Source organism: Podarcis muralis, chromosome 7 (genome assembly GCF_964188315.1).
Source record: "Podarcis muralis chromosome 7, rPodMur119.hap1.1, whole genome shotgun sequence".
NCBI lineage: Eukaryota > Metazoa > Chordata > Lepidosauria > Squamata > Lacertidae > Podarcis > Podarcis muralis.
In genome coordinates, this window is record NC_135661.1 from 73,220,448 (window position 1) to 73,233,647 (window position 13,200).

Below are 13,200 nucleotides of genomic sequence, written 5' to 3' on the forward strand. Positions count from 1 at the left end.
GCAAAATGCAAGAAAAAGGCAGCATGCATAGCACTTCAGTTGCAAAACCAGGAGGTTCACATCACAGTTAAAGAGCATGCTGTGAGCTCAGCTTTTGCATAACAGTCTTCACCAAGTTGACTTGCGGCAGAACTCTGGACCAAAGGATGCTTGCTCTGGCACAAGTCAGGTGGCTCGTGCCAGAGCGCTTGGGACAAAAAAGAGAGAGCATCCCAGTTTTGGTCCCCAAGGTTTTGGAGGGTATGACACTGCATGGGAAGTGAAAGGGAGCTTCATGAACTGGGAAGAGTTGCAAGGATGTTTGATGTCAGCACGGTAAATAAAGTCATTGGTAAACAGGTCAGGGAATCCAATCTCATTCACAAAGGAGAAGATTTGGGAAAGGGGGAGGCAGAAGAAAGCACAGCAAGTGTACAGCCTTGTTTATTCTCTGGATTAGAGCCAATAGTACTGAACAGACTCCAGAGTTTTGCTGATTTGTGCTGCGTTGATGTGGAAAGATTCCTATATGTTTACAGCCAGGATTTGGGGGGTTTGCTGCCAGCTTTGGGAGAAACGAAAGGATCTTGCTTGTATTCACAAGGGGCAGAGGTGTTAAGACTTTTGTCTAGTTACCCTCCCTCTTTGACACCCTACAAGGAGACCAATGAGCATCAGTTATGCAACAGAGTACTCACCCCATAGTAAACAGAACCTGGTCCAGAGATTGATCATCCCCATGCTTGACAGCGCACTAACAGAGGCTGCAAAATACATTTTGTGATTAGATTGGAACACTTGGTCCTTCCAAGACAATAGCCACCCACCCAACATTTGCCAGATGAAAATAGCTGGAGGTTTTCGCAACACAAGTTGTCAGCCCAAACTGTGTTTGAGAGCAAGTGAGTCAAGTTCAACTGGGGTCTGCGTGATGCAGAAGCTGCAGTTCTTCATATACTGGTGAGTAAATCCCAGTAAGAATAATGGGCTTTCCCCACACAGGTATGCGGATGAATGCAGCCATACTTCCCTGAAATCTGGAGAGAGACATTGGCCCACTGCATCGATTCCTTACCCTGCTCCTAGCAGTTAGATCTATTTATAATAGTGCCAGCTGGCCAGGGACAGATAATAATTAATGCCCTGGCTTCCTCCTGTGGTTTGATCTGCAGAAACCAGCAAGTGTAGATTTCTATCTAGACATGTCTGCAGATGTAGATGCCACTCATAATGAGATTCATCGGCTATAACAGCAGAGCCAAGATTTTGGTGGATGCAATTTTATTCTCAAAGTGCTTCACAAACAAGTCACAAGTTTTGTTTGTTTGTTTGGCACATTGCAAATCTACAGAACTTACATTACACATAGTCTCACTACAAAGAACCTCTTCTTTTCTCTTTTAGTTAGCACATTTTCATAATTTTGTACATAGTCATGGCTACTAGCCACAATGGCCATGTTCCACTGCCACTATAAGAGGCAGCCTGTCTCTGGATATCATCTGGTGGCAACTGCAGGTGGGCAGAGCACTGTTGGGTTCATGTCCTACTTGCAGGTTTCTCACAGGCATCTGGTTGGCCATTGTGAAAACAGAATGCAGGACTTGTTGGGACATTACCCTGATCCAGCAGGCTCCTCTTATATTCTTACACATGCTTCAAGCTTATCGGAGGGGGTGAGCATGTCATACCAGTGATGGACATTGGGGCCTCAAATTTCATTGGCACCCTGTGTGACGCAAAATTAGCCCCCCACCCTGACTTTTAAGGTTCCACTCTAAATCACAATTGCATCGTCCTCTGCGGCACCTCCAAGATTCTGTGCTGTAGCTCAGTAGCAGAACATTAGTGTTTCATTCATAAAGTTCCAGGTTCAAATCCTAGAATCTTCAGGTAAGGACTGGAGAGACCCTTGTCTGAAACCCTGGAGAGACATACCGCTATTCAGCGTAGACAGCCCTGAACTAGATGGATCAATGTCTGACTCAGTATAAGGTAGCTTCCTATGTTCCTAGGTGTTTTCAAGTATGGCCACTACTGAAAGCAGGATTCTGAATTAAATGGACCCTACTGGTTTGATGAAGCAGGTCTTCTCTGGGCTGCAACTCAGAGCACTGTCCTAGTCTGCAACATACATCTGCAAAACACCCTCCTCCTTCAGTTTTGTTAGGCTGGCGGGGAGATAGTAACCCAGAATTATAAGAAGTATTGTGACCTTGCCCTCTTATGTCAAAACAGAACATAGGCATGGTTCAGAATTAAATGGACTGTCTTGCAGGAGTGGGGAAATTGTGGTCCTCCAGATACTCTTGGACTACAGCACCTCTCTTACATTTTTTTTAAATCAGTTTCCAATTCCGGTCCAATAGTAGCCTCATTATAACAATATCAATTTATAATGCAATTATTAATATCAATCATTCAAATACTAAATTATGTAATTTAGATAAAGTGGTCCCCCCCCCCCGGATGCTAGATTTGATGGCTTGATTATTTTCTTTATTTCTATGTTACAAAATCTTATTAATTTCAATTGCATTCCGGTCATAATAAGAAGCCCTTATACAACAACCGCAATATTAATAACTTCTATTTGACACATTAAATGATTTCTGAAACTACAAGGGAGGAACTCAGACTGTATCCTTGTTCTTCCTGTATGTGGCTGTCTACATGAGTCAAGGAGAAGAGTGTGACCAGGGGTGGTGAGGGAGACAGGAGGCTGAACGCGGGGAACCCCCCCCCCCCCCACAAAGCAGGGAAGGATTTGGTGTCATGAGAGAGAGAGTGTATTCCCAACACACACCCCCCAACCTGTCCTTTATTTTGCCCTACCAAAGGTGGCAACCCTAGTGGCCTGCTATCAAATCTGCTGTTTCTATATGGGAATGGGAATTTCCCCTCTCACCAGATTTAAGAACAGTTTTTGCTGGCGTTATTCATATGGAGTTATTCATAAAGGAAACCCACTCTTTCTTACCTTCAGTTTGCTTGTGTTTCTGATGCACTTGAATTGAGAACAGAGGGAGTTGCTGCTGCAGGATCCCTTCCTCTGTTTTCTCCCTCTTCCATAGTTTCCCTTTATATAGGGAACAAATGCCAGTTCCGGGAACTCCCCAATGGGACTTGAGGGTTGATGGATTCTTTTTTTTTACCAGAATAGATTTAAATTAAAATGGGCTGTGAAGATAACAACCAACTTGGGACCTGAGATTCCTGGACCAGCCCTTTTCCCGATGAGACTGCAGCAGTCATGTCTTTGGTTGTGAAATGTTTTGGCCATGGGAAAGCCACTGGTGATTAATAGGAAGAAATGATAACATATTCTGGCATCCCCCAAACCAACCTGCTCACAATTGACCGTGTCTAAGCCAATGACAGAAGATAAATTATTTATTGGGTGTCAGGGCAGTGACATAGTTAGCAAATCTGGTGCAATGAGCAAGACCCCAAAGGGTTACCAGAAACCGCAGGACATAGGTCTGAAGTCTGAACATCCCACTCCAAACCAGCAGATTCCAGTGAGCTGGTTGCCAAGTTAAACAAACAAATGGGGAAGCCAAATTTCATGTGTTTGTGTAAAAGGAGGTTCAGGATCGCCCTGGACTGTGCCCAGATTAGGAGTCTGAGGCCTGCGTGGACCATTAGAGCCCGGAAAGCCAACATTCGCTCATCATTGTTTGCAAGAAGGGGAGTGGAAGCAGATGGTGCCCTGAGGGAACAGGATAGCTGGCAAATAATGATCTCCTTTTATCGTAACAAAACAAGTTGTAAGGAAATTAAAGGAAACTATGAGCACAGGGGAAGAAATGGATGAAGGTGACGAAGGGTATTCGGGGGATTTACAGATGGATCCTCTGTTTTATTAATACACAAGCATTTTGATATAGCAATATATATTGTATGTCTCTGCATATGTGCTGGTTACTTTGGGAAAGCCAGAGTGCATATACCTATATATATATTTTTATGCTGCTTTTTTATATTCTTTATTGCTTTATGCAATAAAGCATTGTTTGGTGGGGCCCACCTCTCTTGCTAACTTTACACTGTTCTCTTCCATTTGGAACAGCTTTACTCATTTAATAATTGCAATGGTTCTATCTATTTTTACAGCTCTATATTCTATTTTTGTAACCCAACCCAGGACCTTATGGTGGACGCTGGCAAAGAAATCTTATAAACAAGCGAACAATATGTTTACAAGTTTTTTTTGTCAGGGAAGTGGTATGCAAATCTTGTCAAATAACAAGGAAATTATTGATTGTTTTCTGTTTTGTTTATAACAATATTTCTGCACCACCAACTCACACCAAAAAAAATCACGGTGGCATGCAATAAAACAATCAGAACACCATACATTTATACAATCATAAAATTCGCAACAAATGTTCAGCTCTGAATCCTAGATCAACAGAGCTAAGATAATGACCAAAGAGAATTGCACATTTCATAGCCTAGGGTGCATAGTGAGGGCCCCCGGCTGCTGAACAAGTAGCAGTGCTTAGGGGATGACAACCCTGGACCCCATTGATCACAGCACACTGCAGGTGGGAATGTAGAGAAGTTAAAAATTTTTGGGAAATGATATATAATGAAATGAAGAAAATGTTTAAAATGACATTTGTAAAAAAAAACCAGAAACATTTTTGTTAGGGATTGTAGGACAAGACCTGCCAAGGAAAATAAAGAATTTATTTATGTACGCTACAACAGCGGCAAGAGTCTTGATAGCACAAGGATGGAAGAATGAGGAAACCTCGACGAAAGAACAGTAGTGAGAAAAATTGATGAATTATGCAGAACTGGCTAAACTGACATATAAACTGCAAGAAAAGGACAACTGTGACTTTAAGGAGGGATGGGAACTTTTTACAAACTATTTAAAAAGAAAAGAAAACGAACTGGACTCCTTGGCAGGTTTTGAATAAACATAAATAAATTTATTGGTTGATAACATGATGGATAGACATGTAAGTATATGTATAATTTTATAATATGCAGTGAAAATATGTGAAGAGAAATCAGGGAGAGGAGCTGAGGGAAGTTCTTGGGGGGGTAGGGGAAAAATAATGTTTGTGATCATATGGTTTGATAATTTGTTATGTGGAAATTGATTAATAAAAAAAATTTACAACGGCCACAGTGCACTGCTCACTGACTGCAGCTAGCTTGTTTCCACACCGCGATGCCCAGGGTGGGATCACATGTGCAGCGGGAACCACAGGTCTCATCAGCCCAGAATTCTTCTCCAGGTTTGTAGTAGAGCCCATTGTAGGTGCAGCCACAGCTCCCGACAGGCACACACTTGTCGATGCTGAGGACGTAGCCATCATTGCACTGGCAGGTTTCCACGCATGGCTGTTCGCAGGCAGAGGGAGCCTTGCGGTCGGCGCAGCTGGCGGGGCAGGCATTGCCACAGAACTCATAGTGGCTATTCTGAGGGCATGGCAAGGCTGTGAGGAGGAGAAGAATAGCAAGAATTTAACAACAGATAAAATGGCTTTCAGTTACTGCCCAGAAGCGGCCACTTTGTTTGACAATGGGCGATGCTACAGTAATGTTAAAAGCTGGCATGCAGTGCTGGAAGGCAAAAAGCTGGAAATATTGGGAGTGGGAGAAGCCACTGGATATAGGGATATTTAAATAAGATGTTGCTTACTTTAACCATACAGTCTAGTAGCACAGAAGACTATATATTATGCACGGATTGGGATACTTACCACAGGAGCAAAGGGCTGTGGAACCAATGCCAATGAAGGGTGAGACTCCAAAGATCAAGAGTCCAAAAGGAGTACTGGGATGCTCTACAGAGACGGCATTAGCATTTCTGCCCAAACTGAGCTGAGCAAAAGAATATTCTGTTCCAGGAATTGGTCTCCACTCAGTGTTTGTAAGGACTTCTCTAATCTGATCCCACTGGAAACCAAGGTTTTGGCTATGACCACAGCAAAATTTGCAAACCGTCTTATACCACCAATGCGATACAATGTGCAATAGCTGGTGAAGGCTGGAATATTGATGAGGAATGATTCATGCATGACGTTTTGGTTTTTGGCACTAGTATAGAAGAAAAGGACCTGGATTCCTGCATTGGCAGAGAAGTAAAGTGGCTGAGAGGGTTGCATTTTGAACTGGATGACTTGCCCAGCCTTTGCCTGACGGGAACCCTGAGTGGTTCCAGAATGGTATTTGATCAAGGTATTTTGGGAAGCAATGACATACACAATGTCAAATTTGGTTTGGAAGGCGAGGGGGGTGGGAACTATGAAGTTGGTACCCCAGCTGGAAACAGGCAAGAGCTGCTCAACAACATGGTCGCAAGTTGTGAATTGCATGGCACAGCTGTGCCCACTCAAAACAGCCACAGACACAACTGATTCAACCTTGGTGCCTGATAAATCAACTGAGCTTTGCAGCTGGATTACTTGGAAGGCTTTGAGGTCAACAACAAGCTTGCTTCCTGCAGGATAACCCTTCCCTTGGAATGTCACAGCCCCTTTCAGGTGACTCGAGTGGGAGATTTATGGGCTACAACTGCAAATTCTTTGAAATTGTGTGGTGTGTGATTGTCTGCTGGGGTTACCACGTAATACAATGTGCCCAGCTCTTGGACTGGGTACACAACTGTGGCAGCACTTGTGACAGCCTTGTAATTGACAGAAAAGACAGAGACATTTTTATCAGCTTGGATCTGCACAGTCTGATCAAAAACATTGCTCCCCCTCATTTCTGAGGAGGCCGGGACCACAACAGACACGGTCTCTTTCTCATTGACAGAAACCATTTTCTGGAATGTAGACTTGTTCACTGTGACTGTGACGGTGGTGGCAGGTTGATATCCAGTGATAAGCAGCTCAAATGAAACATTGTGCTGGCTTGGCAAGTAGTTCTTCAGGAAGGCTGTGACAAATTCTTTCCCACAGGTACTTGCTCCACAATATCCTGAAAGGCAGATTGAAAGGGATAATCAGTCAAGTGCAAACATCTTAAAGCTGTGCTCTAAGAAGTTTTGTTTGTGGTCTTGAGAGGCCTGAAGAGAAACTTCACTACCTAGTCCCTCTTGTTCTAAGCAAGCTGAATTGAAAGAGCACCTGGTAAACGTGTTCCTTCCTTTCACTATAAACCTCTGCCATCTTCCCTTATCATGTGTAAACCTAAAAGTAAACAGAAGAGCATCTGACAATTCCTAGAAATAATCCACCAAGATATGATTATCTACATGCCACTCCTTTCTATGCCAACCAACCCCCATAATTACCCTCAATATATCTTATAGCTCTACAATTCTATGATTCTAAGTTTCAATCATCTGACACTCTTGCCAGCAGAATTCAAAATAATCTCTTTCCCCCATCGCACTTGGACAACAGAATAAGATTTTTCCAGAAGCTATTTCACAGAAGAAGAAGATGACAAACTTTTCGTGGCTGGCACCATTTAAAAACTTTGAACACTTATTCACTGTCAGGAAGGCAGTATTTGTAGTTTTTGTTTCTATGTTAATTTTAAAGCCAAACTTAGCCATAAGATGTGATGCTCTCTCCTTCCTAGTTAGGCATCTTTTGGATACCAAACAAGCCTCATCTTTCACATCTAGACATTTTATAATAAACAGCAGTTCATATAACTTTATGTCACACATCGGAAAAAACGAGAGTGACATGAATTGGAAACATGGCTGATTAATATTTGGCAAAGAGACTATTGTTTTACTGAAAAAATGAGGCTTTAAAATATGTTGTTGTTTAGTCGTGTCTGACTCATCATGACCCCATGGACCAGAGCACGCCAGGCACTCCTGTCTTCCACTGCCTCCCGCAGCTTGGTCAAACTCATGCTGGTAGCTTCGAGAACACTGTCCAACCATCTTGTCCTCTGTCGTCCCCTTCTCCTTGTGCCCTCCATCTTTCCCAACATCGAGGTCTTTTCCAGGGAGTCTTCTCTTCTCATGAGGTAGCCAAAGTATTGGAGCCTCAGCTTCACGCATGGAGAGGTTGGATCTTCTTGCAGTCCATGGGACTCTCAAGAGTCTCCTCCAGCACCGTAATTCAAAAGCATCAATTCTTCAGCGATCAGCCTTCTTTATGGTCCAGCTCTCACTTCCATACATCGCTACTGGGAAAACCATAGCTTTATGGACCTTTGTCGGCAAGGTGATGTCTCTGCTTTTTAAGATGCTTTCTAGGTTTGTCATTGCTTTTCTCCCAAGAAGCAGGCATCTTTTAATTTGGTGACTGCTGTCACCAAAGCATTCTGGGGCAGGGGGTGTACTTAATTTGTTGGGAACTTCTTAACTTTAACAACAAACCTGTCTTTAAAGAGCAGGTTGATATTTACTAAATAATAAAATATAAGGAAGTTGTCATGCTGCTGTTTGTGTATCTACCCACAGGTGGTGCTACAAACTGCAGCATGATGATGGGACAGCAGTGTTGGAGGAGGAGGGAGACAGGGCAAGGAGTCAGGCAGGAGCTCAGTGAGTGAACAAGTGCCCCAGACAAGCAGGTGAGCAAGGTGCCCCAGGTAAGCTGCAGAGCAACAGCCAGACCAGGGCAGCTCCCCAGGAACCGAAGCTGCTGCTGCTGTTCACCTCATACCTGTTTTGACCGCAGCAAATTCAGAGGCCAGGGAAAAGAGAAACAGATGTGGCAATTTGCCCGAGATGAGCCACAGGCTGTGCAATGTCAGCACACCATGCGGCATGTGCAAATGACATCAGCAAGCCCCATGGCAGATGTGCATGACATCAGCATGCCCTGCCACATGTTTGTCCTGTGTCACATGCCATAGTGCATGCTGATGTCACGGAGCATGCTGATGTTTGGTGTGGATACATGGAACTTTGAGGGGTCTCAGGCCCTTCGCTGAATTTTGGGGGGGCACTCCTCTTGGCCCCCTTTACTTGGCACTGTTGTTCCTGACCATTGGCAGTGCTGGCTGGGACTGATGGGAGTTGGAGTCCAACAACATTGGACATAGGTTCCCCACCATGGTAGCGACTGGACATGTGTTAACACGGCCAACAGTCTAAGGTTACCAGACGTCCCCGTTTCCCGGGGACAGTCCCCAGATTTACAAATCAGTCCCCATATAAAATCCATTGAAGTTGAAAAGTGTCCCCGGATTCATTGGAAAAAAAACTGGTCACCTTCCACTAGGCTCTGTGCCAGATAGCCACAGTCATGGAGTAGATTTTTCAGTCAATGAAAAATGTGCCAGGCTGTGAGTAAGTCCCTGTTCTGTCAGCATCTGCAACTGCCCCACAGAGATATGAGTACAAGAAAAATCTCCCTTGTAGGGTCAACCTGCCAGTTGCTGGTTAGTACCAAACTCACCATATAGGAGCACTAGCCAGTTTCAAAGCAGCAGCAGCCTCTTTGCCATGACTACAGAAAAGCAGAAGAAAGTGGTTCAGGTAATCTGCAGATTCCATATAAGTTCCCCCTTCCCCCGGCACTCTGATCATTTGCTCCTTGAACATCTACAACATACCTTCTAGAGCCTGCATGATGACATACAAATTCTGGCTCCCACAGCCCAACAAATTGTAATCGTTCTAACTCCATTTCTTTCAAACAGCTACAACTACGGTTATACAAAAAGCTCTTTTGGCTAGTTCAAGATGTTTCACAAGGAATTAATTCCACTTTTTTCTCATCGCTTTACAAAACAAAGTTAGTCAGTTCCCATTGAGATGACAGTTCAGCTCAGGTTCCTTCAAATGATTGTAGTCAAAAAGATATCAGCATTCAGAACACTAGAAGCTGCTCTGCTAAATTATAAGATATGCTTAAGAAGACTAGTAAAACGTCAACATACAAAGTGGAATGTGAACTGATTAATTTATTTTGCTCAACAATTCTGTTCTTTAAACTTAAAGGCCAAAAAACGCCTAAAGCTAAAAGAAAAGAAAAAGCAGGTGTAAGAGAATGAAGGTGCAGACATTTGCCCTTAATTTGTCGTGTTGTGCTATAGAACTCCAAAAGTTGATCACACCTTAACTCATTCTTTGCCAACATGGTGTCCTCTAGATGCTTTGAACTACAGCTGCCATGAGTCCCAGCTGTGGTTGTAGTCCAAAACATCTGGAGGGCACCAGGCTGGCAAAGCTCTCCAGTCACTTCCACTGGCTGTATAGTTTTGAGGTTTGAACTTTTATCTTCCTACCAAGTGGCATGTAAATCTTACAAAATAAATTCCATTTCAAATGGCTCTTCTGCGGGCCAAGGAGCACCAGGCATGCAGGTTGTTAGCCTCTCCCGACATCAAAGCAACACTAACTCAGCAAAGAAAGTTACAGATGGGTAGCCGTGTTGGTCTGCCATAGTCAAAACAAAAAAAATTCCTTCCAGTAGCACCTTAAAGACCAACTAAGTTAGTTCTTGGTATGAGCTTTCGTGTGCATGCACACGGAAGCTCATACCAAGAACTAACTTAGTTGGTCTTTAAGGTGCTACTGGAAGGAATTTTTTTTGTTTCAGCAAAGAAAGGAAGTGATCTCACTCACCTACTGAATGCATCTGACTAGTTCAGCATTCACAGGAGCTGGGCTTCTATAGTAGCTTATCCTTTAATGGCTCAGCCAGTGTCCTAAGACGTTATACCTGATAGTTCTAAACAGGAAATCCTGCTAACTGACAGCCCTAGTATGACATTGTGCAAAATCTATAATCCAGCCAATGTAAATAAGGAACTATCTGCTTTCTCCTAGAACTTAGTAAATAAGGAACTACTTTCTTTCTCCAGAACTTCACAAGCATTCAGATTGCCGCATAGAACTTTGCAGCTTGCATAGCTATGATGTACAATATGTGTTTTTTATTAGGCAATTTCTTAAAAGGCAAAATTATTAGTAGCAATGGAAAGAGAGCATTTTGTGGTGTAGGTATGACTCGAAGTGAGAGTTAGTCATAAGCATAATCCTGCAGTAGCAGGAGAGGTGATCCTTCAATGTACAGTGGAACCTTGGTTTTCAAACTTAATCTGTTCTGGGAGTCTGTTTGACTCCCAAAACCGATCAAAAACCAAGGCGCGGCTTCTGATTGGTTTCAGGAGCTTCCTGAACTCAAGCGGAAGCTGCATTGGAAGTTTGGCTTCCCAAAAACTTTCACAAATCGGAACACTTACTTCCAGGTTTGGGGTGTTTGGGAGCTGATTTGTTCAGCAACTAAGCCGTTCGGGAACCAAGGTATGACTGTCTATGTAATTAAGGGCTTATCCAGACCCTGGTTGAACCACTTTTCTAGGCACAGGTCTGTACTTTAAAACTCCCTGAAAAGCCCTGGTTAATGACATTTATTGGGAAAGAGATGGTGGGGACTGCTCATTCACCTTGATCTTTCAGCGACTTTTGATACTGTTGACCATTGTATCCTATGGGTGCATCTCCAGGGTTTGGGAGTTGTGGGAACTGTGCTTCAGTGATTCCATTTCTACCTCCAGGGCCGTTTCAAGGAACTAGCTATGGAGATAGAGATGTTCTGCAATGTCCTACATAGTTCCAAGTTCTGGATTCAACACCATCACTGAAGGCTCAGGTGAGCTCAGTGGCTAAGGGTGCCTTTTTCAGCTCTGGCAGATTCACCAGTTGTGACACTATTTGGACAGAGATGACTACGTCATTGTACTTCCTGCTCTGGTAACTTCTAGGCATTTTTAAATTTTTTTTGAAATGCACTCTACGTGGGGCTGCCCTTGAAGATGACTCAAAAAAACTTCAATTGGTGCAAAAGGCAGCAATCAGATTATTGGCCCATCTCACATAAGCCCTGTTTTAAAACAGCCAGGTCCAATTTCCAGGCCCAATTCAAGGTGCTCACATTCGTATTTAGGGCTTTAGAAGACTCGGGGCCCAAATACCTAAAAGGCCACCTCCTTCCCTACAGGTGGAGCACACAGGTGCTAAGGTCAGCAGATGGGGCCCTCTGGGTTGTCCCACTGCCCTCAGAAGCTTGGGGTATGGTGACCCAGGAGAGGGCCTTCTCTGGGGCAGCTGCTAAGTTGTGGAACTGTGGTGCAGTTTTAGGGACTGTACATTTCTTTGGAATGAGATGTTGAAACTTTAGACATTGTGGTCCAAGTTGCAGAAATTGTGGTATTCATTGGAAGGGCCTGCTGAAATGCATTATTAGACCAGAGACCCACAGCCAGGAGTTGGATGTTTTGTTCAAATCAGTAAGTGAAATTCAAATGATTTTCCCTCTCCTTCCCCAGTACGTGTCCCTATTTAAAGGCAGTCTCTACCTGTGGGTACGGGTACAGGGGAGCCAGGCGCAGTGGGATGAAGGCAGGGGCATAAGAAGGGGGTGCAGGGTGTGTGGTCCACCCCAGGTGTCATCCCCGAGGGGGTAACAAAATGGCACACCACAGGGGGCGGCACTTACCACAGGGCTTGGTCTGCAGCACGCCCGAGCCACGCTTCTTTCCTGGGAGTGACACAGTGGCTCAGGGCCCCGCGCTGCCCAAAACTGCAGCATGGGGCTTGCGTCCACCAGGCAGACTCTGTGGGCAGCTCGCCATGGTGCCCCCCTGGGTGGGTCGCCCTGCCCCTGCCGCTCCGCATGCCGAATCAGCTAGCTACGCCCCTGGGTGAAGGCATGATAAAGAGGCTGCAGCACAGGGCAACTAAACGGGATTTCAACAGGTCACAACTTTGTTGATTATAGATGTTAGCAGGCTTTGGCATAGGCATGGGGTGTGTATCCTGAATCGACCAGACCCTCTGGAATCCAGCAACAAATGAGGCCTGGGCTTGTATAACCAGAGAGTGGATCTTGTTTCCTTCTGGTCTTCTTCCAAAACCCTGCCCTCTGGCTCACCTGCTATGAGCTACAACCATGGACAAGCACCAGCAGCCAGCATGGCTGGTAGAGGAGGAAGTGATGTCTTCCCTGGCTGTGGTGAAGTCAAGAGTGTTGGGAATCTGAATACGTGCCGCTTCACACAGAGTTAATTAGGGTTTGGCCGACAGCCAAGGCAATGTAAAGGAGTAAAGTCTGCCTGGTGATACAGAGGCATGGAGACAGCTCCATGATTGGTCAAGCTCTCTCACGGGAGAATAATGATTTATGGCCTACTAACTGGAATGTGTTCAGTCGAGAGTAGGAGTTGGAGGTTGAGAGTTGTGAGTCGTGTAAGAGAGAGCAAGTTAAAGATCCTGTAAATAGTCCACTGTATATAATAAACACCTTTAAGTACAAGTTACTGGTTCCTGCTTCG

The 13,200-nt window shown here is 44.4% G+C and overlaps 1 protein-coding gene across 1 annotated transcript in view; it reads right to left on the minus strand.

Annotated features, from left to right (window-relative positions):
* LOC114603554 (IgGFc-binding protein-like) overlaps positions 1–10,617 on the minus strand; it is a 28,152-nt gene extending 17,535 nt beyond the window's left edge. Inside the window, 5 exon segments of the mRNA XM_077932084.1 lie at positions 678–743; positions 5,703–5,876; positions 5,879–6,487; positions 6,490–6,924; positions 10,490–10,617. Of these exon segments, the coding sequence (XP_077788210.1) occupies positions 678–743; positions 5,703–5,876; positions 5,879–6,487; positions 6,490–6,924; positions 10,490–10,502 (1,297 nt within the window). The 5' untranslated portion in view covers positions 10,503–10,617.
* Positions 10,618–13,200: the final 2,583 nt, after the last annotated feature.